This window comes from Aplysia californica, unplaced genomic scaffold, assembly GCF_000002075.1.
Source record: "Aplysia californica isolate F4 #8 unplaced genomic scaffold, AplCal3.0 scaffold00172, whole genome shotgun sequence".
In the NCBI taxonomy this organism is placed as follows: Eukaryota; Metazoa; Mollusca; class Gastropoda; order Aplysiida; family Aplysiidae; genus Aplysia; species Aplysia californica.
Genome location: NW_004797442.1, coordinates 182,389 through 206,162, shown reverse-complemented (window position 1 = coordinate 206,162; position 23,774 = coordinate 182,389). Strand labels below are relative to the sequence as shown.

General features: G+C 37.7%; 1 protein-coding gene and 2 non-coding genes across 4 annotated transcripts in view; all 3 read left to right on the top strand.

The window, feature by feature from the left end:
* LOC101857874 (eukaryotic peptide chain release factor GTP-binding subunit ERF3A) overlaps positions 1–23,241 on the top strand; it is a 38,253-nt gene extending 15,012 nt beyond the window's left edge. For both annotated transcript variants that reach the window (XM_005098092.3, XM_005098093.3), the window contains exons 7-16: positions 931–1,111; positions 1,895–2,049; positions 2,524–2,670; positions 4,531–4,624; positions 6,783–6,863; positions 9,593–9,694; positions 14,764–14,835; positions 15,404–15,493; positions 15,979–16,150; positions 20,808–23,241. In XM_005098092.3, the coding sequence (XP_005098149.1) occupies positions 931–1,111; positions 1,895–2,049; positions 2,524–2,670; positions 4,531–4,624; positions 6,783–6,863; positions 9,593–9,694; positions 14,764–14,835; positions 15,404–15,493; positions 15,979–16,150; positions 20,808–20,851 (1,138 nt within the window). In that variant the 3' untranslated portion in view covers positions 20,852–23,241. The remainder of the gene's footprint in view (positions 1–930; positions 1,112–1,894; positions 2,050–2,523; positions 2,671–4,530; positions 4,625–6,782; positions 6,864–9,592; positions 9,695–14,763; positions 14,836–15,403; positions 15,494–15,978; positions 16,151–20,807) is intronic.
* Positions 10,566–10,643, top strand: LOC118477671. Its single transcript, XR_004858537.1, has one exon. It is a non-coding gene; the product is annotated as a small nucleolar RNA R38 (small nucleolar RNA).
* Positions 13,967–14,044, top strand: LOC118477672. Its single transcript, XR_004858538.1, has one exon. It is a non-coding gene; the product is annotated as a small nucleolar RNA R38 (small nucleolar RNA).
* Positions 23,242–23,774: the final 533 nt, after the last annotated feature.

Genomic DNA, 23,774 nt, shown 5'->3' with positions numbered 1-23,774 from the left:
CTAGGGTAATCTAAGTTTACTCATTCTTATTGCTACCAGAAACCTAGGTCTCTGTTACTACAACACCACACTCCCTCTCACTTATCCTCTCGCTTAGCTGATTAACGGCGAGAAGTTAAAAATAACTTCAGCTCTCTACGTCTTGCACCAAAACAAGCCAAGCCTCTCCCTTCCTCCAAGGTTCAAAGTTCACACAGCGAGCGGTACTGCTGCTTGAACACAACGAGCGGTCCTGCTGCCTGCCGCTCGCTGCTACAGCGAGACAGCACAAGTCAGCAGGTCAGGTTTCGAGCTGGTCCTGGGACAATTCACTACAAAGTAGTACTACGTGAATCGTGGGACTTGTGGCTGCGGACGGGATATGAGACTTGACGGCTGTCTGCTGCTTTGCAAGCCTTTGAATAATCGAGCAGACTACAGCGCCACGCGGCGCAGTGACACTGGGCCGGATCTCGTACTCTCCCCCTCTCTTTTTTTCTGACGTAAGTGGGTACACGGATTGCAAGCAACGTGGGGATGATGAAGGGGTCTGACACGAGTGGCTTTACGGATTGCTAGTTGCTTTGGACTTGAAGTTTAGACGAGACCAGGGAGGTTACAGTTTGCGCTAGACTCAACTTATCATGCTGGTGATTTGATTTGATGATTTGACCTAGTGATTTGAGGCTTGTGACTTGAACTAGGGGCTTGCGAGCACGAGCGGGTTTGCTACCGGGGTACAGCCCTATTTTCTGGTTTGTTTTTGTGTTGGTAAGAGTTTTTCGGCGTTTGCAACTGCACAAGGTCATACAAGCGCGTAGAAATAATTGTTTTAAATCACCACACTGTACTAAAGCATGTTCTGTTTTCAGTATGTATTCAGTATCATTTTATGGTGGGTGTTATCTTTGTATTTTTAATTCATTATCTGTTGTTTCTGCTCTCCTTCAGGTATTTGTCATGGGCTCTCGACACCAACTTGGAGGAGAGGGAAAAGGGCAAAACAGTCGAAGTTGGAAGAGCGTTTTTCGAGTCAGAAAAAAAACATTACTCCGTGTTAGATGCCCCTGGTCACAAGAGCTTTGTCCCCAACATGATCTGTGGAGCGTCACAAGCAGATCTTGCTATTCTGGTACTTTTGTGAATTGTGCACTGAAAAAGTAATTAGTGATTATTAAAAAAGGAATTTGTGATGGTTGGTCGATGCATGTCACTTGAATGTGACTCTTTATCAAATAAGGGAAAACCTCCATGTATGAAATTTTTTAAAATATTGATTCTTGCAAGAATAAGTGTAAAAATATGTTGACTATTTGTGGCCCAAAAGGGTTTCCGGGGGGGGGGGGGGGGGGGTGGTTGGGGAGGCTGGGGGCTGTTTTTAAAACAGTCTGGAAAGGGTAGTATTTATTCAGAGGGGTAAATGTTATATCTGTTTCATGAAATAATAGAACTGTGACACTTTGGTGCACACATTTCCAATCCAAGTGATTGAAATGGAAAAACTTGTATACTTATTTATTGATACATGTGATATCAGCATAACAATTCAGATTAAAAGCAATAAATGGCTCTTACATACAGGAAACAACATGTGAAACACGGTCTGATTAGATGGTTTGTATTTTACAGCTCATTATAATACTAGCAGTCATACGCATATTTCATCGTAATGTTTGGATTTTAATAGTCGTGGTCAACTTCTTACAGTTGGGGCATAGTGTGGTGCTAGTAGCCATTCATTTAAGAAGTAGGCATTTCTGTACAGTGGAGCTGATGTTGTATTTCACATTTTTGTCCTTTTTTATACAGCTAAATAGATTAAATAGGTCATAATAATATTGTCATGCACCTTCCTTTTGTCTTGCGTACTTTCTGTTTCCTGACAGATCTTAAACAGTTTTGATATGATTTTCAGGTCATATCAGCAAGAAGAGGTGAATTTGAGACAGGGTTTGAAAGGGGAGGACAGACACGAGAACATGCCATGTTGGTGAAGACAGCTGGAGTGAAACATTTAGTGGTGCTTATAAATAAAATGGATGATCCTACAGTGGAGTGGGAAGAAGCAAGGTAAGATGTGTCATATTGGTATTTTTTGCTTTTTATTTTATCATGATTGGGGGTTACTGATACTGTTAAAAATAAATTCTTTTGATTGATAGAGAAGCTTATTTGCACAACAACAGTCTTGATTTTATGAAGGGTGATAAATCAGAAGTTTAAAAATGACTTAACCATTTATTCATTTATTGTCATGAGTTATGTTTGCAGAATGTATCTTGAATTTTAAAGTATTTCGTAAATAGCATTGCTCAGTAAGGACTATAAGATCTTTATATTGAGATTTTATGTGTTCGTGCAGTGCTGTGAAAATTTGTTGTCTAATAAAATTGTCATGTGGTGTTGCTCCTTATCTTACATTCTTATTTTATCACATCTTGGCTTATTTGACGGCTGTTTTGCAGCAACTGGTTTCCTGCAATCAATATTTACTCTACATGGGTGGAAATTATATTTCTTGCACATCTTTTCTTATTTTCCCAGGTACAATGAGTGCAAAGAAAAACTCCTCCCTTACTTGAAAAAATGTGGCTTCAACCCCAAAACTGATGTCTACTTCATGCCTTGCTCAGGTCTTACGGGAGCTTTCCTCACAATGGTCCCTGATGACTCAGTTTGTCCATGGTTCACGTAGGTCCAGATTTCATTTGTTTCAAAGTTATTACACAGACTGTATTGATAGGTGTTCTATCACAATAGACTTATCAATCTCGGATTATATCTTCTCTCTCTATATATATTTGTCTGTTCTTTTGATATCAACGTATCAATTTAAATACAAATCAATAAATGGCTTTTACAAGCAGGGAAATCAAAATCTGTGAAACATAAATGGGAGGCATCAGGGTGAAATCAGGCGCTCGTCAAAATAATGAAATCGAAGAAACGGGCATTTTCCCTCCAGTTTGGCAATTTTTAATCAAATTTTTGTTTTTTGGCTCAGTACTTTTTATTTCCATATAAAAACATTTACTCTTGAATTTTACTAAAATTTGTCGATTAATGCAGACCTGCTACTCATCCCGATTTAGTCGGGATATCCCGATTTTTTTGCCCCGAATCTCAAGCATCTCGATTTTGATCACGTGTATCTAGATTTTTTGTCCCAGTCTGCTGTTGTGCCGGATTTTTCTAAAAACACTGCCTGCTCCTTTATCGCGGGAAGCACCCGTTGCACTTTTTGTCAGTAGGAACTCGAAGCTCTATTTCTCGAAATATCGATGCCGCATTTAGTAGTTGACTCGCCCCAAGTTGTGTGTGATCTTTACCCGCGCTCAGAATTCTCCTATGATAGCCTGGTAACTGTTACAATTTGGGATATTTAATAATCGATAATGTTCGTAGTTCTGCTGTTGCTTTCAAAACAAGCCTTGTTCGAGGTTGGGTAACTGAGCGTTCACATCAAACACTCAGACAAGTGACAGTCTTTCTAATCCTTACACAACTAACATATAACTGCGCTGACAAGACAAACATACGGCCGTTGTCGCTGCTTTTGTCTGAACCCATGAGGGATAAAAGATTTGTTGGTACATTTGGTCGGTCGGCCGCCGTCGTTATTCTAGAAGTAGAACGACTGTCGCTCATCTGAGTGTTTTGTGTGAACATGCAGTTAATCGGACCCATTAGTAAAACTGTTAAAATCGCGCATTCGCGTCACGTGACCTGTCATCGCCGTGTGTGCTCTGCGTGTCGGGGACCGTCCGTTGACGGGGTCAACTTAAGTTAATATATTTCGGGACTTATTAATGGGGGGGGGGGGGGTATAGACTCTTGGACTAAGAGTGCTTGACGCGATGCTTCAGGATTTACAAAAAATACACACGCACCCACACACGCACGCGCACACACACACAAGCACGCACGCACACACGCAAACAAACAAACATAGACACACAGAGGGCATATAGGCCAAGGAATTTATGGACACCTCTGGAAAAAATTTAAGTCAGCTTTGACAGTCACCTTTGTGATTTGCTGTTGATCCCGATTTTTTTCACCAAATCCCGATTTTTTATCCCTGAGATCCTGATTTTGAGGTTTCATAGAGTGGCAGGTCTGATTAATGGCACAAAATATGTAGATTTTCACTTTTCAAGGACATTCAAGCTGTAGAAGTTACAAAACTTTGGCCATTTTCTAAAAAAATGTACCTCTAAAAACATGCTACCCTCACTTCATTCAATCACAAATATTTTGACTTTTATTCAAAATAGATTGGTGTTTTTTTCATAGCAAGCCAAATGAAAAAGCTTTCAGGTGATACCAATAACTCCACATGTCCAAAAATTGACGAGTGCCTGATTCCACCATGTTGTGACACAAATATGATAATTGTAAAAGTGTTGTTTTCTTTCTTTTTGTAATTGGAAGGATTTATGTTCTTATAGTCACAAGATTAGGAGGGGATGAAAATTAAATGGGATTTTCATTTTATAGCATGGCCTCAACATATGGTCTCATTGTTTCAATTGATTTTCTATTTTTCAGTGGTCCTTCATTATTAGAATACCTCGATGTAATGCCACCCATCAGCAGAGCTAGTGATGCAGCAGTGCGGTTGCCGGTTGTGGATAGATACAAGGTGAGTTATGCTTCAGTATATTTTGTATCTCGTGAGCTGTGTGTTCAAGTGGCTAGGGCTGGTGCTTATTAATTTTTAAACTTTTATTTATGAGAATATTTACTATTGCCCTTCCCACTCTCAATTATCATTTGTTTGTTTTTTTAAGTGTTTGCATTTAGGTCACCTGGACTCCTGGCCCACTTTTCTTAGTATGAAATGTATATGTGAGGCATCATGGTGAAATCAGGCGCTCGTCAATATAATGAAATCTGGGAAAATTGCATTTTTTGGCCAGTTTGGATGTTTTTTTTTTCTTCAAACTTTTTTTTTGGCTTAACAACTTGTACGTCCATTCAAAAACACTTTTATATGTGGATTTTATGGAAAAACGTTGATTAAAGGCACAAAAATGTAAATTTGCAGTTTCCGAGGACTCTTAGGCTATGGCAGTCACCCAACTTTGGCGGACGTTTTCTCGTTAATTTTACTCTGGAACCAGGCGACCCCCACCTCCTTCAATCACAAATATCTTGACTTCTTTTCAAGATCAATGGATATTTTTGTCATCGAAGGCAAGGCAAATAATAACCTTTAAGATGATACCAATAACTATATATGCCAGACCTGCCACTCATCCCGATTTAATCGGGATATCCTGATTTTTTTCCCCTGAATCTCAAGCATCCAGATTTTCCCGATTTCGATAGCCAGTATACTGATATTTTGTTGTTGCGTCCGACTTAGAAAAAAATGTAAAATGTTCTGCAATCTTTTTTGCTTGGAAGCACTGATTGGACTTTTTATCGGCAGAAACACTATTTTCTAAAGCATCTATGCTAAATGTAGTAGATGACTCGCGCACGTTATTTCAACTAAAATCGACGTAGTATCGATTTTGAATTTCGACTTGGATACGTTCAAGATCTACTTTCGATTTTATAACCAAGAGTTCTCCGATGGTGTCCTGATCACTGTAACAATTATGACATGGGCCTAAGAATAATCTATTCGTTGTTCTGCCGTTGCTTTAAAAGCAAGCTTCGTCTTTCTGGTTAGTTGGGCCCATCATCAAGACCTGTCAGTGGAACTTTCAAGCGCTCATTCGCATCACGTGACATGAAGTCGTTCGTGTGAGTAGCGCGTGTGTCGGAGACCGTCGGTTGTTGGGGTCAGCAAAGTTCATTCACACTGGTCGCTTTGGTCGGTGTTTCTCGGGACTTAACCAGAGTGGGAAAACCGGGAGGGGCGTTGTTATTTTTTGGTTACACTTGGGCTTAAAGTGCGTGCCGTGATACAGGTACTATTTGAGGGGAGAAATTTTTTTTTTAAAATTAACAACCGTGGTGCGACCTTTTTTGGGGGGTGAGGTGGGGTGCCTTGAATGTATATGCGATGGAAGTCGAACGTTGTTACTGTATGAAAACGTGGACTTTTTGCGTGGATGATTAGAGTTATGTGTCAGCTATTTTCAAGACTACGAGAGTTTCAGCTTTTCTGCAACATGCGCTCCCTTACTCTATCCAACTCCGACTCGAGTACATATATGCTGTCTTTCAGTTTTTTCCGAAACGTGAACTTAATCCTGCAAAAGTTTTGTCTTGCATACTTGCCTCATAAAAGGGAACCCCCTGTGCCCCTTATGACTGATTTGCCGTTGATCCTGATTTTTTTCACCAGATCCTGATTTTTTACTCTAAAATCCTGAATTTTAGATTTCATAAAGTGGCAGGTCTGCATATGGCCAAAAATTGTTGAGCGCTTGATTCCACTGCGGCGTGACCCAAATATGGTTTTCTGTTTAATTTCTTTTACAGGGTAGATTAAGCCACAACGCAAAACTAGTATACCCCACATTCTCAGTCCTTTTTATTTGTAGGGTAGTTTGTTCCAGTTCAGAAATCATTTTGATGAAGAGGCAGTACAATTGAATTGATCTCTAAATGTCTGGGATAAGGCACAAATTTTGTCACCATACATTGGGTGTCTGATTGTTTATCTAGTATTAGAATGAGCCTCATCCTTGAGTGCCACAAATGAAACTTGTATCATACCTGTATTTTTTTTTCTTAACTTATATTAATACCAAATGCAAGGTCCAATGTGTTTTCCGCCTTAAATTATCTTTATTCAAATGATATGGTCCTTATTTTTTCGTGTCCCATTTTTATTCTCACAGGATATGGGCACGATAGTGCTTGGGAAAATTGAATCTGGTATTGTCACTACAAATCAAAAACTTCTCATGATGCCAAACAAGGTGAGAAATTAAGTTTTTATACTATCAATTTATCAATAATTTTACAGCTTTGCTTTTGTTTTTAAGTACATAGTGAAGCTGGAAAAATTGTGGTTCGTTATTTTTTAATCTTCTTCCCCCACTACCCCATGAAAAAGACAGGATTCAGGGTCTTAGATAATGGCCCCATTTCCGCACACTCTTACCCACCTGAACTTCTTATCAGTCCAGTGTGCTATTGATGTGTGCTACACTAGTCTCCAGTGATAATTAGCAGCTTCATTCCATAATGTCAGTTGTCAGTCCCACTGGTACAATAATTATATAGTGAATATACGTAACTTGTGTCCCATATCACACTTTTTGTTTCCTTGTTAAAGCTGGTTTTATTCCCTTCATTTTCTATTCATACTTTTTAACATTATTTTAAGAGTTGAAAAGGGGTGTTGGGATTTAATTCATTTCGTTTTTACCTCTGGTAATTCATTTCATACTGAGAGTATTTAATGACAAACCCTTTTTTATACCGGTATGTGACAGATATAAATGAATATTGTAAAAATTGACTTGTTTGAGAAACACTCTTTATTTATAGGGGTCATGATTTTGTTGGTTTTCCCCCCCTTTCTTGTCAGTGAATTAAGTGATGGCATTCTTACAAAATGTTGTGTATGTTTGTGTCCCAGTCATTTACTGACTGAAGTTGCAGAGGGCTGATCGGTGTTCCATAATATCAATCTTAAACACTTAAAATTAAGAATGGTGGGTGGTTTGGGGGATGCTTTGGTGTAGTTTGCTCCTTCTTTCCTACTTAACATCTATTGTCCTTTTATCTCGTCTTTTTAGGATTTGTTGCACTCTTGTAACACTTTAATCTTAAGCACTTATATGACCTTGTGTTGCAAATACGGTAAACCACTTACTAATAAAAAGAGAATTATGAATAACTTTAAAAAAATGGGCTGCACACACTTACCCACCTGAACTTCTTATCAGTCCAGTGTGCTATTGATGTGTGCTACACTAGTCTCCAGTGATAATTAGCAGCTTCATTCAATATTGTCAGTTGTCAGTCCCACTGGTACATTAATTAATTATATCATGAAGATACAGAACTTGTGTCCCATCTCATACTTTTTGTTTCTTTGTAAATGTTGGTTTTATTCCCTTTATTTTCAATTCATACTTTTTAACATTATTTTAAGGGTTGAAAAAGGGTGTAAGGATTTAATTCATTTTGTTTTTACGTCCTGTGTTTGTAGGAACCAGAGGAAAAACTTTAATTTCATTTCATACTGAGAGTATTTAATGACCTTCCCTTTTTTATTCAGGTATGTCACAGATATAAATGAATATTGTAAAAATTGACATTTTTGAGAAACATTCTCTTTATTTATAGTGGTCATGATTTTGTTGGTTCCCCCCCTTTCTTGTCAGTGAATTAAGTGATGGCATTCTTACAAAATGTTGTGTATGTTTGTGTCCCAGTCATTTACTGAAGTTGCAGAGGGCTGATCAGTGTTCCATAATATCAATCTTAAACACTTAAAATTGAGAATGGTGGGTGGTTTGGGGGATGCTTTGGTGTAGTTTGCTCCTTCTTTCCTATTAAAAATTTATTGTCCTTTTATCTCGTCTTTTTAGGATTTGTTGCACTCTTGTAACACTTTTATCTTAAGCATTAATATGACCTTGTGTTGCAAATACGGTAAAACACTTACTTAAAAAAAGAGAATTATGAATGATTTTAAAAAAATGTAGCTGCACACACTTACCCACCTGTACTTTCTTTTAGTCCAGTGTGCCATTGATGTGTGCTACAAAATTCTCCAGTGATAATTAGCAGCTGCATTCTGTAATGCTAGTTGTCAGTCCCACTGGTACATTGAGATTTTTCATTACATTGGGGCTGATGAAGATTAACATCTCAAGGATTTCGCCCATGTATGGACATCTTTGTTTTCTGAGGGGTGGGCATATTGTAGACTGCTTTTCTGGTTTATGCAATACATTTTTTTCCTGTTGTATTTTGATCTTTCCTCTTGACAATATATTATTGTAGAGTGATTCTGCTCTCCCATGATCTGTTTATGGCTTGACATTTTAAAAGATTCTCTTTTCCTGTTGGCATGTTAGGTTTCTGTCTCTTATGAGTACAGTTGATTGCATTTTCTTGATAAGTTAATTATATTTATTCTATGCAAACAAAAATTAATTTTAAGTAATGTTCCTGTGTACTCGATGGCATGCCAAGCTTGCTTGTGCTGTGTAGGATTCAAGTCATTGTTACATAATTTGTGACTGCACACACTTACCCACCTGTACTTGTTAGTTCAGTGTGCCATTGATGTGTGCAACATCGAGATGCAGTGATAATTAGCAGCTTCATTCTTTAATGCTTGCTGTCAGTCCCACTGGTACATCATTTTGTTTTTATGCTGAAGACTGGTACATGTAGCCTGAGGGTGGTTTTTTTTTAATTATTAAAAAAAATGTTTTGCCGTTCTTGTTGACATCATCTTTGACCAAGGAAAGTCTGTTGTAGTCTCATTTATACTTGGCACATAATTTCTTCACTGAAAACAATGGCTAGGGACATATTGTTGTTTCTTTACAATTAACATTTTAGTACAAAGGGCTGCTTTTGTTTGTACTGAGTTCCAGTATTGCTAACATTGTACTTTATGAGTAGGGCATTGAGAGATTGCAAAGTCAGTTTCATCACATACTTGTATAACTGTTTTTTACAGGCATACATCAAAGTGATGACCATTGTGTCAGACGAAGAGGACAGTGAAGACGCTATGCCAGGAGAGAATGTCAAGTTGAAAATCAGTGGTGTTGAAGAGGAGGTAAGGGAATTTTTAAATTGAGAACTTTTCATCTGGTACCCAGCAGCTTGTAAACCTCTTTCCCAGTAGAGTTTTGTGACATAACTTTAGTGTTTCACAGAAATATTATGTAAGGTACATTGCAGTGGAAAAAGTAATATGTTGCCTGTGATGAACATAGTTATCCCTGTCCGACAAAATGAATGGGGAAAATAGTTATCTGAGGCAGAGTTGTGATTCTGTTTGTTTTGCATAGTTTTAGGCAGTAGAAAATAAGAAAAAAATTTTTGGATGGGGGATATTTTTTAGGGGCGAGAGAGAAGATTGTACATGTTTATGAAGATTGGACTTAAAATTTTATAGAGCTTTTGAAAAAGGAGTACCAATACGTAGCTTGATATGACTATCCAGAGAGGCTTAAAATAGGTCTTTTTTGTAATTTTAAAGATCAACACAGCCACCTATTAGTTACATATTTTGAGTGTTTAAGCGCAACTGTGGGTCCTGAAATTTTTTTTCATGTATAATGTCGTATCTAGCATATATGTATTTAACCCTACCTGTACGCCATGTTGAAACGTCGTAACGTGGGGGAACTCTATGCCCCCTTTTTCCAAAGATGAAATTTATATGTTAATCTGATCCGTACGCTTGCATAGCAGTCTATCAAAATGATTTTTTGGGAAATACTGAAAGTTTCAAAGAGATCTTCGCACTAGAAGTATTATAAAATGTGAAGAATACAACCCCTGGGGTTCAAAATGACCCCAGGCGTACGGATAAGATTAATCTAAACATTTAGTGATACTTTAGCACTAAAATAAATATTGTTTTTGATAATAAATCTGTATGGTGCTTTAACTTTTCGTCTGAGCTTGTTTGGTTTTGTGTTTCTTGCCAATGATGAAATAAGTTATCCCTGTCCGACAAATTGACATCACAATGGGGAAGATGGTAATCTGAGGCAAAGAGCTTAAGCTTTTATATTGGAAATAGTTTTAAAAAATTTTTCTAATTTTGTTTTGGTAATTCACCAGAATCAAGTCTATTCTCTATATGGAAGCACCAAACTGGGTAAATTATATAGAAACTAGCCTGCGTACCTGTTCTATGAACGGGCAAATAATGTGTTCTAGGCGAAAATTAATGTTGCGATGTAAATAAAAATGTCAATACTGCAGTAATTTGAAAAGTTATTTGAATAAAGCAGGATGGTTCTATTCTATACCTGAAAAAAAAAAGAATTTTCAAAAGTGAGTCTCACCTAGTACTGATGTATATTGTCCAAAACTTCTGGATATATACAACATTCTTGGTTTGACTGTTGGGTGCCAAGATGTGAACAGCATCTTTATCTCCAGTTCGAGACATGGCTACAGACAACAGTTCTGGAGTTAATATCTTGAACCGTCCTGTCCAGAGCTTCACAGACAGCCTTGTTCAGCATAGGTGCTTTGTCAATTACTATGGCTCTGCTGTCATTGATGAGCCTTGCTAAGGATAGAACACATTAGTGTGTCACACCTGGCTACATCTAAAGGTACTGTGTACAGTTTTACCCCCTGTAATGAGTATTGCAGCTAATCCACTGCTGACTGTTGCAATTGCAATTCTTTCTTCAGTTCGAATTGTTGCCAGTATGGTTTCTAGAAGGAATGTTTTCCCGCACCCGCCTGGGGCATCAAGAAAAAATATTCCCTTTGCTTTGTTCTGGACAGCTGTCATGAAAGTGTCAAATACATACTCCTGGTCTGATGTTAACAGTGCGTGGTTTCTTGATGCCCTTTGTCTTTGTTCTTCTACATCGTAGGTGATTTCTCTGCGGTAGTCTTGCTCTACTCTCTCTGCAGCATTAATCGTGCAGTCGGAAGTCCATATGAATCGAGACTTTGCCCTCCCATTTGTAAAAAATAGTCTTCAAGCTGCATTTAAGCAATGTTGTCTGCTTCTTCTTGATTTATTGTATTTCCATTGCCATACAGAATGTCTTCCGTCAAGCTTTGTTTATGTTGAAGCCATAAGTGAGTTATGTCGTAGGCGCCCAAAGAAGATTTATTTATTTCTGGCGGAAGTGCAATTTTTATATCATGGAAAACGAAATATATGTCTTGAACACTGCATTGAAATGACGAACGGGAAAATCGTAAACGGCTGATAGTGTTTTCTTTTTCTCCTTATTTTTTTAGGCGAATGCAAGCACTTGCTGAATTGATAGAAACTTAGCTTGGTCTTTGAACTACCTTCAGTAATTTTTTCATGGTTCTACAGAGATGCCAACCAGTACGATTTTACGTATTTTAGTATGATTTTTTGCCGAAAATACGCGAATACGACTTTTCATGAAAAAATACGCATCCTGGAATGCGAAAAATACGAGATTCAGCTTGGGCGAGTAAACCTAATTATCTCAAGTCCCATCTTTTGTCAAAATAGTCTCAGTATCGCGGAACTGGAATATTTGAAAACCAAGTCCGATAAGGTCGGTAAGTTCATTTTTGCCTGTTGCGATTGTGATATTATATTCATTTAGCGTTTCCTCCTCCGAGAGTAAGTTTCACTTTCACGCGAACAGGCAGCTATGGCGGCAGACGGAAGTGTATATGACACCGAGGCTTGATCGGGAAAATCAAGATCTACTTTCGCTTTCGTTACCACCGAGAAGTTTGCCAGCGGTAGACTGATAACACAACTTATTTGTGACATGCAGGTTGTGCAGTGTAAACGCTGTGTTGCCGTGCAAATAAAATTTCTCAAACTCGTCTCTGTGCTGTCGCTTGTAGGAAAAAAGAAAAGATACAAGCGTCGTCCCATTTTTTTTCGTGCGTGTCATTGGATGGGTGATAGTAAATTATACCTACAGTATATGTTGTAGCTTTCTGTTCAAGACGGACAGATTTTCAGTGTCACTACATCTTGCCCTCCCACAGTTGTTGCAACTCTCACAGTGCACGGGTTTACTTTAGCCATTCAAGTTATTCACTGCTCTTCTCTGAGTTTGAGCAATAATTTGAGTCTGTCAGTTCATAATATGAATCATGACACCCTGCCTGGTTCTTGATAGTCGAAGTTCTTGTTCTTGACCCTTCCGAACACTCAAAACAGGATTAATTTTTTTATAATAATAATGAGAGGAAAATATTATAACAGACTGAAATACTTACGTCAAACAAGACCCCAGTACGACATTGAACACTAACATGTTGTTGACCGGATACATCTTTATTGTACGCATGTGTGCTCCCTTTTTCGAGCTGGCTAGTAAATTTTTTCTACTCATTTTGGTTTTCTGTGGTTGGCGTCTCTGGTTCTACGCTCCGTAGTTTTTTCAGCTATAGAACACAATCATCCACATGTAGGCAATTAGTCTTTAGATATATAGATATAAGATTTATAGCCTTCCTAAACCATGGAACATTTGTGTTAGATTTTTAAAGAAAAGACCTATTAAGAGTTTTAAAAAACTCACCGAAGCTGTACTATATCGGGATGAGATTCTTTGTGTTGAATCGTTTTTCAAATTATTTTTGAGACCTAGTTTGCAGATTTTCAAAATTACCACTGAAATAAAAGCAGATAATATTTAAATACAGATCAATAGTCTTCTTACTTAAAACCAAAGAAGCTGGCATAATGACGAAGTGGTTTATGTAAATTAGGAGAGCGGTATCTTGACCTGAGAGTCAATGCTTTCTGCTTATCTTTTGGAGAACTGAAAATCATTGAGAATTTTGAAAAGATAACTAAAAAGATAAATACAGGATAGATGAACAATTTGGTTTGACTTAAAGATTTTAAGCATGTTCTATACTGTTCCAATTTTCTTTCCCATGTCTAATTATTTCATAGATTTCTGAAGTTATCGAAAAAAATTGAGTACAGTGGGTGGTTGGCTTGGTAAAAATAAACATGGTTTAATGAGTTATGTTTCGCTGTTTTGTCTAAGCCTCCAAGCTTTTGGCTTCTCTACATAAACTGTTTTGAGATTCCTGGAAAAATGATTTGTTAACCTATTGCACTTATGATTCAAGCAGCATAGAAGTTAAGTTTGAAGTAAGTGATTGAGGGTGGTTGATGGGTGCTCTGGTGGGGTTTGTTAATTCTTTTCAAGCGAACATCTATTGTCCTTATCTCTTCTCCATTTTTTGTTTGGTTTGTTACTCTCTTGTAATACCTCTAATCTTCACTTACTTGACCTGATTGGGATGCAAGTGTCGTAAAATGATGCTTGCTAAAAAAAAACAACAAAGTGATCTGTCTGTGCTCTGAACCTTTCGCTACTTAAAATTTTTATTACCTTGCCAGTGATGATTTTAGTTATCCCTGTCCGACAACTTGAATTTACAATGGGGAAGATTGAAGTCTGAGGCAAAGAGTTAATTAAAGTTTTAGTGTCTTGAGAATGAGATTTGTCGTTTTTAGTGTACCGTTTTAGGGTTGCTGTAAATACTTTCTCAACCTATGTTGTTTCTTTCTGACCTCCGCACGTGGGTGACCACAATTAAATTCTGCTTAGTCTCTGAGTAGTGTCAGGATTCTAAGCATGGCTTTATTTTTATCTCATGACACAGTAAAATCAGGCGGTCGTAAATTATTGGGCAGATAAAGCTGTTGGTATCATTTTAAAGCTCTTTCTTTTGTCTTGCTTTTGATTAAAAAAAACCCACCCCAACCTATCTTGAATAAAAGTTGATATACATATGCAATTTAAAAGGTAGGGGTTAAAGTCAGTTTCTTCCATTTCGTTATTTTGATGAACGCCTGATATCACTGTGACACTACACTTATTCAGATTACAAATATTGAACTGTATTCTTTTACTCTACATATTTTTGCTTTATTTTGCCTGTGATGAACAACGTTATCCCTGTCCTACTAATTTAGATGGGGAAAGCTGTATTCTGACGCAAATTACTTGTTTCCCATATTATGTCTCTGCTCAACTTGTGAAAAACATCCAAGGTACACAAAGGTATTTGAGTCAAAGAGCAGGTGTGGTTGAGACTTGTACAGTTGTGCTGACTAATTTTTGAAGATGAGTATTGTTTTACAGACTAGATTTTCACCACTGTCCTTTTCCATTTCGCCACCAGGATGTTTCCCCAGGATTTGTGTTGTGCTCTCCTGAGGATGTATGCAATACAGGAAGGATCTTTGATGCTCAGGTGAGGAAGAAAAGCAATGAATATTGTCACTGTCGCGAAATATTAACTTCAAAGACTTGCTCACCCTGTAAAACAAGGTGCAGTAATTATGGTCCTCATTTAATCAGTTGAGGTTGACTCCTATGTACCTGTATTACAGTTGGGTATTTTTTTATAAAGTTAACAACAGAAAGACCTCCACCTTCCATTCCCACTGGGTGTAATAAGGTGGGTTTTGATATTGGTGATTTCTTGTTGAACAGATTTCTTTATGCTCCTTACTGTTTTCATTCTGGTAACAAACTGGTTGAGTTTCTAATGGGGAATGTCTGGTTCTTCATCTTTAAAAAAATAATTTTGTTGTTGTCCCTGTGATAAGAGAAACTTGGCAATATAATAAAGTTTTACTGAAATGTGAAAATCAACATAACTTGGGTGGTTGGAGGGCACCACTGGTAAGTCCTACTTCTTTACTTTCCCCTCTCTTGTTGCTGTCTGTCTGTCTTACCATTTCCCAGCTCTAAATGACCATTATTGTGTCGATGTGCTCTTTACTCAAACAAAAATCATTACATCTTTCTTTTTCCAGATTGTCATATTAGAGTACAAATCCATCATTTCTGCTGGTTACAGTTGTGTGTTACACATTCATTCATGCGTGGAGGAAGTCACAATAAAGGTATGGATGAATAACCTTTAAAAAGATTATCTAAGCATTATGATGTTCTAGGTTCTTCAACAGAGCTTGATATAGGAATGATTAGATTTGTGAATTCTTAAGACAGGAAGACCTAGAGTATTTGTATCATTGAGCCATTTTGTAGCGATACCATATTCTTAGATTTATTAATATTCTCAAAGCAAAAAGACCTACAGTAATCGTATTGCAACCATTTTAAAGTGTTACTACATTCTATGCACTCTTTTTATGTTCTTCTTGAAATGAGTAAATCAAGCTGTCAGTCCCTTGCATAAGTTTTGTCTTTCTATTTCTGATGGTTGGATAAGATGAAGGGCTCTTTGTCTCCCCAATTGCATTTTCTGAGGCCAAGCTCTTATGTTGTAGAAGTGTTTATGATGTATGTCAAGTCAGAAAAATGTATATTTTCCTTGGATGTACATGGTACGGAGTCTTTATTTATTCTTGTGCTTGTCCTCCCACAGGCCTTGATTTGTTTAATAGACAAGAAGACTGGGGAGAAATCTCAAGTGAGACCAAGATTCATCAAACCTGACCAAGCTGGCATTGCAAGACTCGAAGTGAATGGTGGGCTGATCTGCCTTGAGACATTCAAGGATTTCCCTCAAATGGGAAGGTTCACACTGAGAGATGAAGGTTAGTATTTTTAAGGCTGTAATTAGGCTGAAGGTACAGGTCTTCTTTTTCTTCTTCAGGTGTCAAGTCTGAAGCAGACATTAATGATTATGACATTCTATTCCTTCCTCTTGTCAGTCCTCCCGATTAGCTCAGTTTTTGGCATCGTGTTGTGTTGTAGGTCTACAAGAACATCAAACTTTTTGTTCTTTATTCACACTATATGTGGGTTTTGGCACAAAGACTCATTTGTTGTTGAAATAGGTTTAATGCATGAAATTTATTTCCAACATGACAGCTGGCTTTCTTTAACAGAATTCTTTCTTTTATTAGAATTCTCAACAAACCAGCTCACAGTATATTTGGCAATCTCGTTGCTGACTTGGAATGCCGTTCCATTTTGGCTCTATATTTGCCATACAAATGTATGCTTTGCCAGTTTTGTTTCTGAATTATTTTAATTCGACAGGTGTAGCCCACATTAGTGCTTTTTACTACTCTTCAGCATTTTTTTTGTCAGGTCTATTTTAGAATAAGTACCATGGACTTCAGGAAATAACAAATTTGTTTCTTTCTGTGTCCATTTAATATGATCAAGCGGAGAGAAGGTCATAGTGGTAACTCAACTTTTTGGTACTGATTATGTTATGTTTACCACTCTGGAATTGATTGAGGAAATGTAGTGATGATCCTTTCCTAAATCTGATAAGTACAGTCGAACCTGTGTAATACGGCCATGGTAAAACAAACTTTTGGGTCGCCACCCCTTGGAGAACGAGCGATGCTTCTGTTGCAAGTTCACGTAAACGTCCAATGTTACTTTGTTACAGATTATGTAAACAAAACGGTGATCAGTCACTTGTTGTTGTTGTTAGCGATCCAGTAGCATCTCAGCGTTAACTCTTCTGCATGATGCCATTCGATAATAGCTGCATGTCTGTTCTAATTGTTGTTTTGAGGAGTAGAGGCAATTAGATGTGTGGGGTAGCTTGGGAAGAAAACATCCCCTGAATTCAGTTAGTTTTCTACAGAAGAACAGATGATGTTCCTCTGTCTCTGAGGGGTAGTCACATAGTGGGCAGGCAGCAGACTGCTTTACTCCAATTCGGTTGAGATGTTGGTTGAGGGGTACATGTTGTGTTCTAAGTTGGAAGATTATGGATTGATATCCCCTCCTCAACTCATTGATTGGATCTTTGACCAGTGGTTTATTCATGTGGCCATTCATCCTCCTTCCTGTCGTACCTGTGGCCCAATCATTCATCCACTCTTCCTTGAGGTTTGACTTGATCATTTGGCAGCAAGTGGTGTAATTCGTAGGAATTTCAGGCTGAGGGAGGCTAGCTCCTTTCTTTGCCAGAGCATCAGCTCTTTCATTTCCCGGTATCCCAGTGTGGGCAGGAATCCATTGTAGGACTACTCTGACATGGTGCCTACTTATCAAATTATGTAGACTCCAAATCAAGTGCAATATATCTTTGTTCACATCAGTCCCACTCTCAAGTGTCTCTAGTGTTGAAAGGCTGTCTGTAAAGACAACGATGTATGTGGTAGCAAGTGGGTTAGTGTCAAACAAGTAGTTGATGTAGTTTGCTGTGTTGGTGATAGCCTGTTGTTCGGCAATGAAATTGGAGCAGAAGGACCCGCTGGAGTTAAAGACTTCTTTTTTTATCCCACTGGGCAAGTTGATCACTTACCCATATCCAGCGTTGATTGTTGCCTTAAAGGCAGATCCCTCAGTGTATGAGTGGGTCCATGTTGGTGGATAGGAATCAATTGTTTCAAGGGCAGAATTTTTAGTGTTACAGTATATGTTTTTATTGCTCTTGTCCAAAAGTGTTTTCCTAATTTCTGGCTTTGCTATGGTGAGATGTGGTGGGAGAGTTGAAGGAACTCTTTCCAGAGGTTCTCGTCTTTCAGGGAGGTGTTTTTCTTGGAGATTGAGAACAGTGTCAAGTACAGATTTTGTATTTTTTAGTCTTTGATTAGGTTTCCACTTGTCAACAAGGACTCTATTAGGGTGGTTATTTTCAAGCCTTTTAGATCTTTCATATACTTTTAAAGCTGCCCGTTTTCTTCGAGTTTCTAATGGTTCAATATTTGTGGGGATTTCACAGGCCGCAGTCGGTGAGGATCTCATTCCGCCAGAGATAAGACGAAGAGCTTGGTTTTGGATGATGTCCATTGAGTTGTTTGTAGTTTTACTGCAGATGTTTTGTAGAACAAGATTATAATCAAAAACAGCTCTGGTATATCCTAAACAGAGGCCTCTCAAGGTGTTCTTGTCTGGTTCCCAGTTAGTACTGGCTAGTCGTTTGATGAGATTAAGTCTCTTCATAGCTTTCCTCCTAAGGTTGTTGGTGTGTTGTTTCAGGTTGAGCTTGCTGTCAAGTTGTACTCCAAGTCACTTCAATTATGATTTGTTTATGAGTTGTGGGCAGGGCTTATAGGTTATAACGTATCACATGCTTCCCTCGCCAGCAGTTGAAATATTATTGTTACCCATTGGTCAACTTTAGAAGTAGAAATAGCGTGGACAGGGACATGAGAGAGATGAAACTCACTTGGAATGAACTTGAAAGGATGGCCAAGGACAGATATAAATGGAAGGAGCTTGTATGTGGCCAGGGGTGAAAGGCATTGATGATGATTGGTCAACTTGGGTAAACATTCATTGGAGGGACTAACAATAAAGACAGATGAATGGATTATGATGGCCCGTCCACAGCGTCAGAGGCCTATTTAGAATTTATGACGAAGCATCGGGCGATTCAAGAGCACGCCTGGCCGCCTGAGGCAGGTAAATTTTGCTCTGGGTGGATATAATAAGGTGGCCGCGGCCGCATTGGACGGGTGACCGTTTTACAGTTAAATTATCCAGAAAAAACGCAAGGGGGAATTGGAAAGTGGCCGTATTATACAGGTAGCCGTCGTGGCAGGTTCTACTGTTGTCTTATTTTACAGTGCCTCATTGTTATTGATTGTAATGCAACAGACTATTGCTGCTGACTGTCATCTCAGTCATTTAATGGCACATTTCATGTTTTAAGCCATTGCCAAAACATGAGACTATCGAGGAATCCAATATAAACACCGCAAATTCACCAAAATATTCAACAGGGCAGCATAAAAACACACAAAACAGTCATGTACGTCACATTCAACATTAGATTACTTGTGCATCACGTTCGATGATAACAATGAATACTTTAGTTTTTTTTCTGCCGTTGCTTCCGCTTTTCTGGGGAAGACGGTGAGGAGAAGTTACTCTAGAAGACAATTATATCTGGGCACTGTTGATGATTCGTTCAAACAAAAGCATGTCAAAATTCTGATTTCTGGTACGTCACGAAATTACTACAATCATGGCGAATCTTAACAGCCCATCAAAATCGTCGATCTAGGCTTCCAATATTCTTTTCACACATCATGGCTTTTAAGGTATTGAATAAACTGATGAAAATTGAAAAGATTTAACCAGCTATTGTGATTCTACTGAATAATAATGCTGTTTTTGAAAAGCCTAGTCTGTGATGACATGACAACAAGTAATCCGAATTATTCGTTTATTTGCAAAGAAGTAAACGGATTTCTATTCAAATGAACCTTTCTCGATGACAAATAGCATAAGATCAGAGTACACATTAAAAAAACCCACCCCAAAATACTACATTCGGGATATTCTTGGAAGTTTGGATTAGTGTGCTCAAAATGATAGTCCAGGAATCTCTAAAAAACAAACATTTTTGGCCCAAAATTTACCAACTCAAGATTGTAATGCTGAAGTGGGGTTTGAAACTGCTAATGCTGGTTCTACATCCTATGTTTGACATGTGTATAAGTTTTTGAGGAATAAATACTAATGCATCACATTTTAAGCATATTAATGAGAGATGTATGTGTTTTTCCCGTTTTGGCAATGGCTCAAAAACCTTTATCTCCTTTGCAGTTCCTTACATAAGTTTTGTTGTTTGTGGTAGAGACCGTGTAATTTCATTTTTTCTCCTCTTCACTTCTCTGTTACATGTGATTATCGTTTTTGACTATGTGTCACAATATGGTGGAATCCGGCCGTCGTCAATTTTTTGGCATATGGCATTATTGGTACAATCTTATAACCTGACCCTTTGCTTGCCTTTTGATGAAAAAAAATCCCCATCGATCTTGAATAGAAGTCAAGATGGTTACTATTGAAAGAGGTTGGGGTCGCCAAGTGTCAGGTAAAATTAGCGGAAAAATGGCCGCTAAAGTTAGGCGACTTCAAAAGTTGTAGATTCCTTGGAAACTGCAAATTCATAATTTTTGTGCTGTTGTTTAACATTTTTTCTGTAAAATTCAAGCAGAAATGTTTTTAAATAGATATACAAAAAAGGTTGAGTCCAAAACAATACAAAATAGATAAAAATTGCCAAAAGGACAGCATAATGTCGGTTTCTTCAATTTCATTATTTTGACGGGCGCTTGATTTCAATGTTATGCTACACATGCTGTCTAAAATAAGATTTTTGGGGTGGGGCTTTTATGATGAAAAATTCTGCACTTATGCAAATGTTATTGTGCTATGAATGTGTTTGTTGGTGTTTTCAGGATGCAAAATTGTAAAAATTTGGGAAGTTTCTTGAATTTTGATATTTGTACATTAGCTCATGATTTCCCCCCCTCTTTTTTTGTCCTCCAGGTAAGACCATCGCCATTGGGAAGGTGCTCAAGATCAAGGAATAGATGTGACCGCAGTTCTTACGTTGCCTTGGTGCAGGACACCAGTCCTTCACAATGAAAGACTCAGCAGGATGCCCAGTAGAGACTTAAATATTCAAGGACATTTTTTTTGCTTTAGCCAGATGTGCAGGTATGGGTTTAGGATTGTTGTAATCTTTAGTCAAAAGCACATTTTACTACCCATGCTGCCATGTGAATAAAATTTTATAAAAACAAGTGACAGGCAGAGGATTTAACTTCAACAGCTGCTATTATATCTTTTTTTCTAAATGTAGAGAGTACGGCTAGTGTGGAACCAAGTTATGATTCTACAAAATTATGTTGTGATTTTATGTCATCGTCTGATTCCCTAGAAGAGTTAGAAATAGTTAGCATGTCAGCCTGAAGTATGTTGAGAAAGTGTTTTTGGTAGCACTGACAAGTATTGATGAAATATGAAATTTAAAGGCGTTTTTGAAAAATCTACTGACTACTGCATTTTATTGATTACCCTCTTAGTGGTGATTGAGCAGGAGCAAAGTGAAGCTCAATCTGAATTCTTATGGTTATTTCTGCATGTGGAAATAACCCGTAGTGCCGTCATGGTCCTCTGCTGATACTTCCTGAAATAAGCAAAATATAGATGAGAAATGAGGTTTGATGTTTTTACTTGGTGTTCTGCCAATTGAGTGTTTTCTTTCTTTTGCTAATGAAGTTCTATGCTGGTTTGGTTGCCGTCTTATTGTATGAGCCTTACTGTACCCAATGGAAGCTTGGACTTGGTGATAATTGTTTCCTCAAATTAGTTGTACCATTGTATAAAGGACTGGCATTAACAAATGTTGTACATTTTACTTGAGACAATGATGGATTAGTAGAAAGCATGTTTAAGAAAGATGTGTGGCTTTGAAATGAGACTGATTGATTTATTTATGGAGAAAAGTGTGGCTGCTGTGTGTGATTGCTGATTGTTCTTTGACCTTGTGCCCGGATTTGATCTGTAACAGATCTAGCTTAGACCGATTTACCCCTGTTCTGCATTTTCAAGTTCTTTGCATTCCTGCCAAGAAATGCAATGGAGTGTAGAGGTCTCTCTTGTTGGTTGCATGTGAAAACGTGAAAGTTGGATTTTTATGCTGAAACCGAAAAGTTTGATCCCATGCGCTGATGAAATGTTGTTTGAAGTTGGGTTTTTTTTTCTTTTTTTTTTTTTTAAATCTGGGAAATAATGAATGTGTGATAAAACTGTACAAAGGAGTGAAAGCTGGGAATTGGTTTGGGAAATGTTGCCTCTTTTTGAATTGAACGCGCTATGTCTTTCTCTGGAAGTCAGTGGTGTTTGGTATTTCACCCTGAGATTTCTAATTATTTGGTACTTCCAAAGATTAAGTTATGCACTTTCAACATGAAATCAGCTCAAAATTTATTTAGAGTGGCATTCACATGGCTAAAAATAATATTTTTTTTAAAGGATTGGATCGAAAAGTAGTGTTGCACCTGGAGCATCCTTAAAACATGTTAGATTTTTTCCTGTTTGAAAGGGATTTTTTCCTGTTTGAAAGGGAACACTTAGAAAGATACATGCACTATGTACATGTGTAAAAGTATGATTAATCTTTTAATGTGGTTTGAAAACTTGGTCCCTGGAATGATTCGTGAGAATCAAAATGTGCCTGTGAAGTGACAAAAAATAGATTTTTTCATGCATATTGAGGTAACAAGGTTATTTTCTGGTACCTTAGTGGCAAATCAATGTGCTGATTTCATATTGAAATGAGTTCTTTCAAGTATGACATTATATGTATTTGTTTACCCATGTGCGAGTGCTTATTTCTGGGTTGCGAGAATGTGAACTTAGGGACGCAACTTTATTTTTAAATTCTTAAGCACATGTTATGTTTGCCTTATTATACTTATTATACTTCAAATAACGCTTATTTGAAATTTTATTTGTATGTGACACAGATTGGAAAACGGCTTCCATTTTATTTCGGGATGTTTATTACAGTGAAAGATCTAAGGGAATGTTTGGATAGACAAAGCTTTGTTAAGATTTGAAGTTCTATTGTTAGATACCCAAAGCATTTCACACAAAAGGTTTTGGAATCTTTTTAGGTACTAAATGTACAGTGTTTTCAGGTTTTTGGTTTTATTTTTTTCTTCATCATTTAATCATCTGTTGGTGAAGTGTGGAGGAGGGAAAGCAACCCAACCTACATAGGCTGTCAATGATTGCAAGGTATCTTCTCATAATAATAGTTTTTAAAAAAAGAATTGAATGAATGAGCTTGTGCATTGCAAACACCAATTATTTGAACTTGTTTGGTAAAAGTGAGACCCTGGCTGACTGTAACACTTTGGTTGGGTGACATTGTGCTACGACGTGAGCAAATAAAATATTTTTCCATCCATCAGATCGTTATGTTTTTTGGTTTATGACTGTGTTGGCAATATTTCTTGTCCTTTGATTATGGTGCACAGGTGATGTAAATGGCTGTGATGGTTAAAAAAATTTTTTTCCTGTTTATAAGTTTTTAAAAGAGCTATAACACTTTCCCTTCGTGGACCTGGCCTCACTGGACCGAGAGCGGCAAAATACGGCTCGAGTGGCTCGCTATCTATCCCAATCCAGTAATGAAAAGACACGAAGTTCTTGGCTGATCCAAGTTTTCAAAATAATAGAATAAACTTCCTGTTAGCAGATACGAAAGAAAATATAGCACTGAGAGACGACTTTTAGTCGTTTCAGCGCTTTTTTTGTCCCCTTCGAAACCTAAATGTGAGAAAAAAAAGCGATCCCCTGACTTCAGTATGTCTCATATTTTCACTTCTATTTTATAATACAGTGGGTGTCGCATTCGAGGCTCCTTCTTTCCTATCAAACATCTATCGTCCTTATCTCCCCCTTCTTTTTTATGTTTGTTACTCTCTTGTAACGCCTCTAACA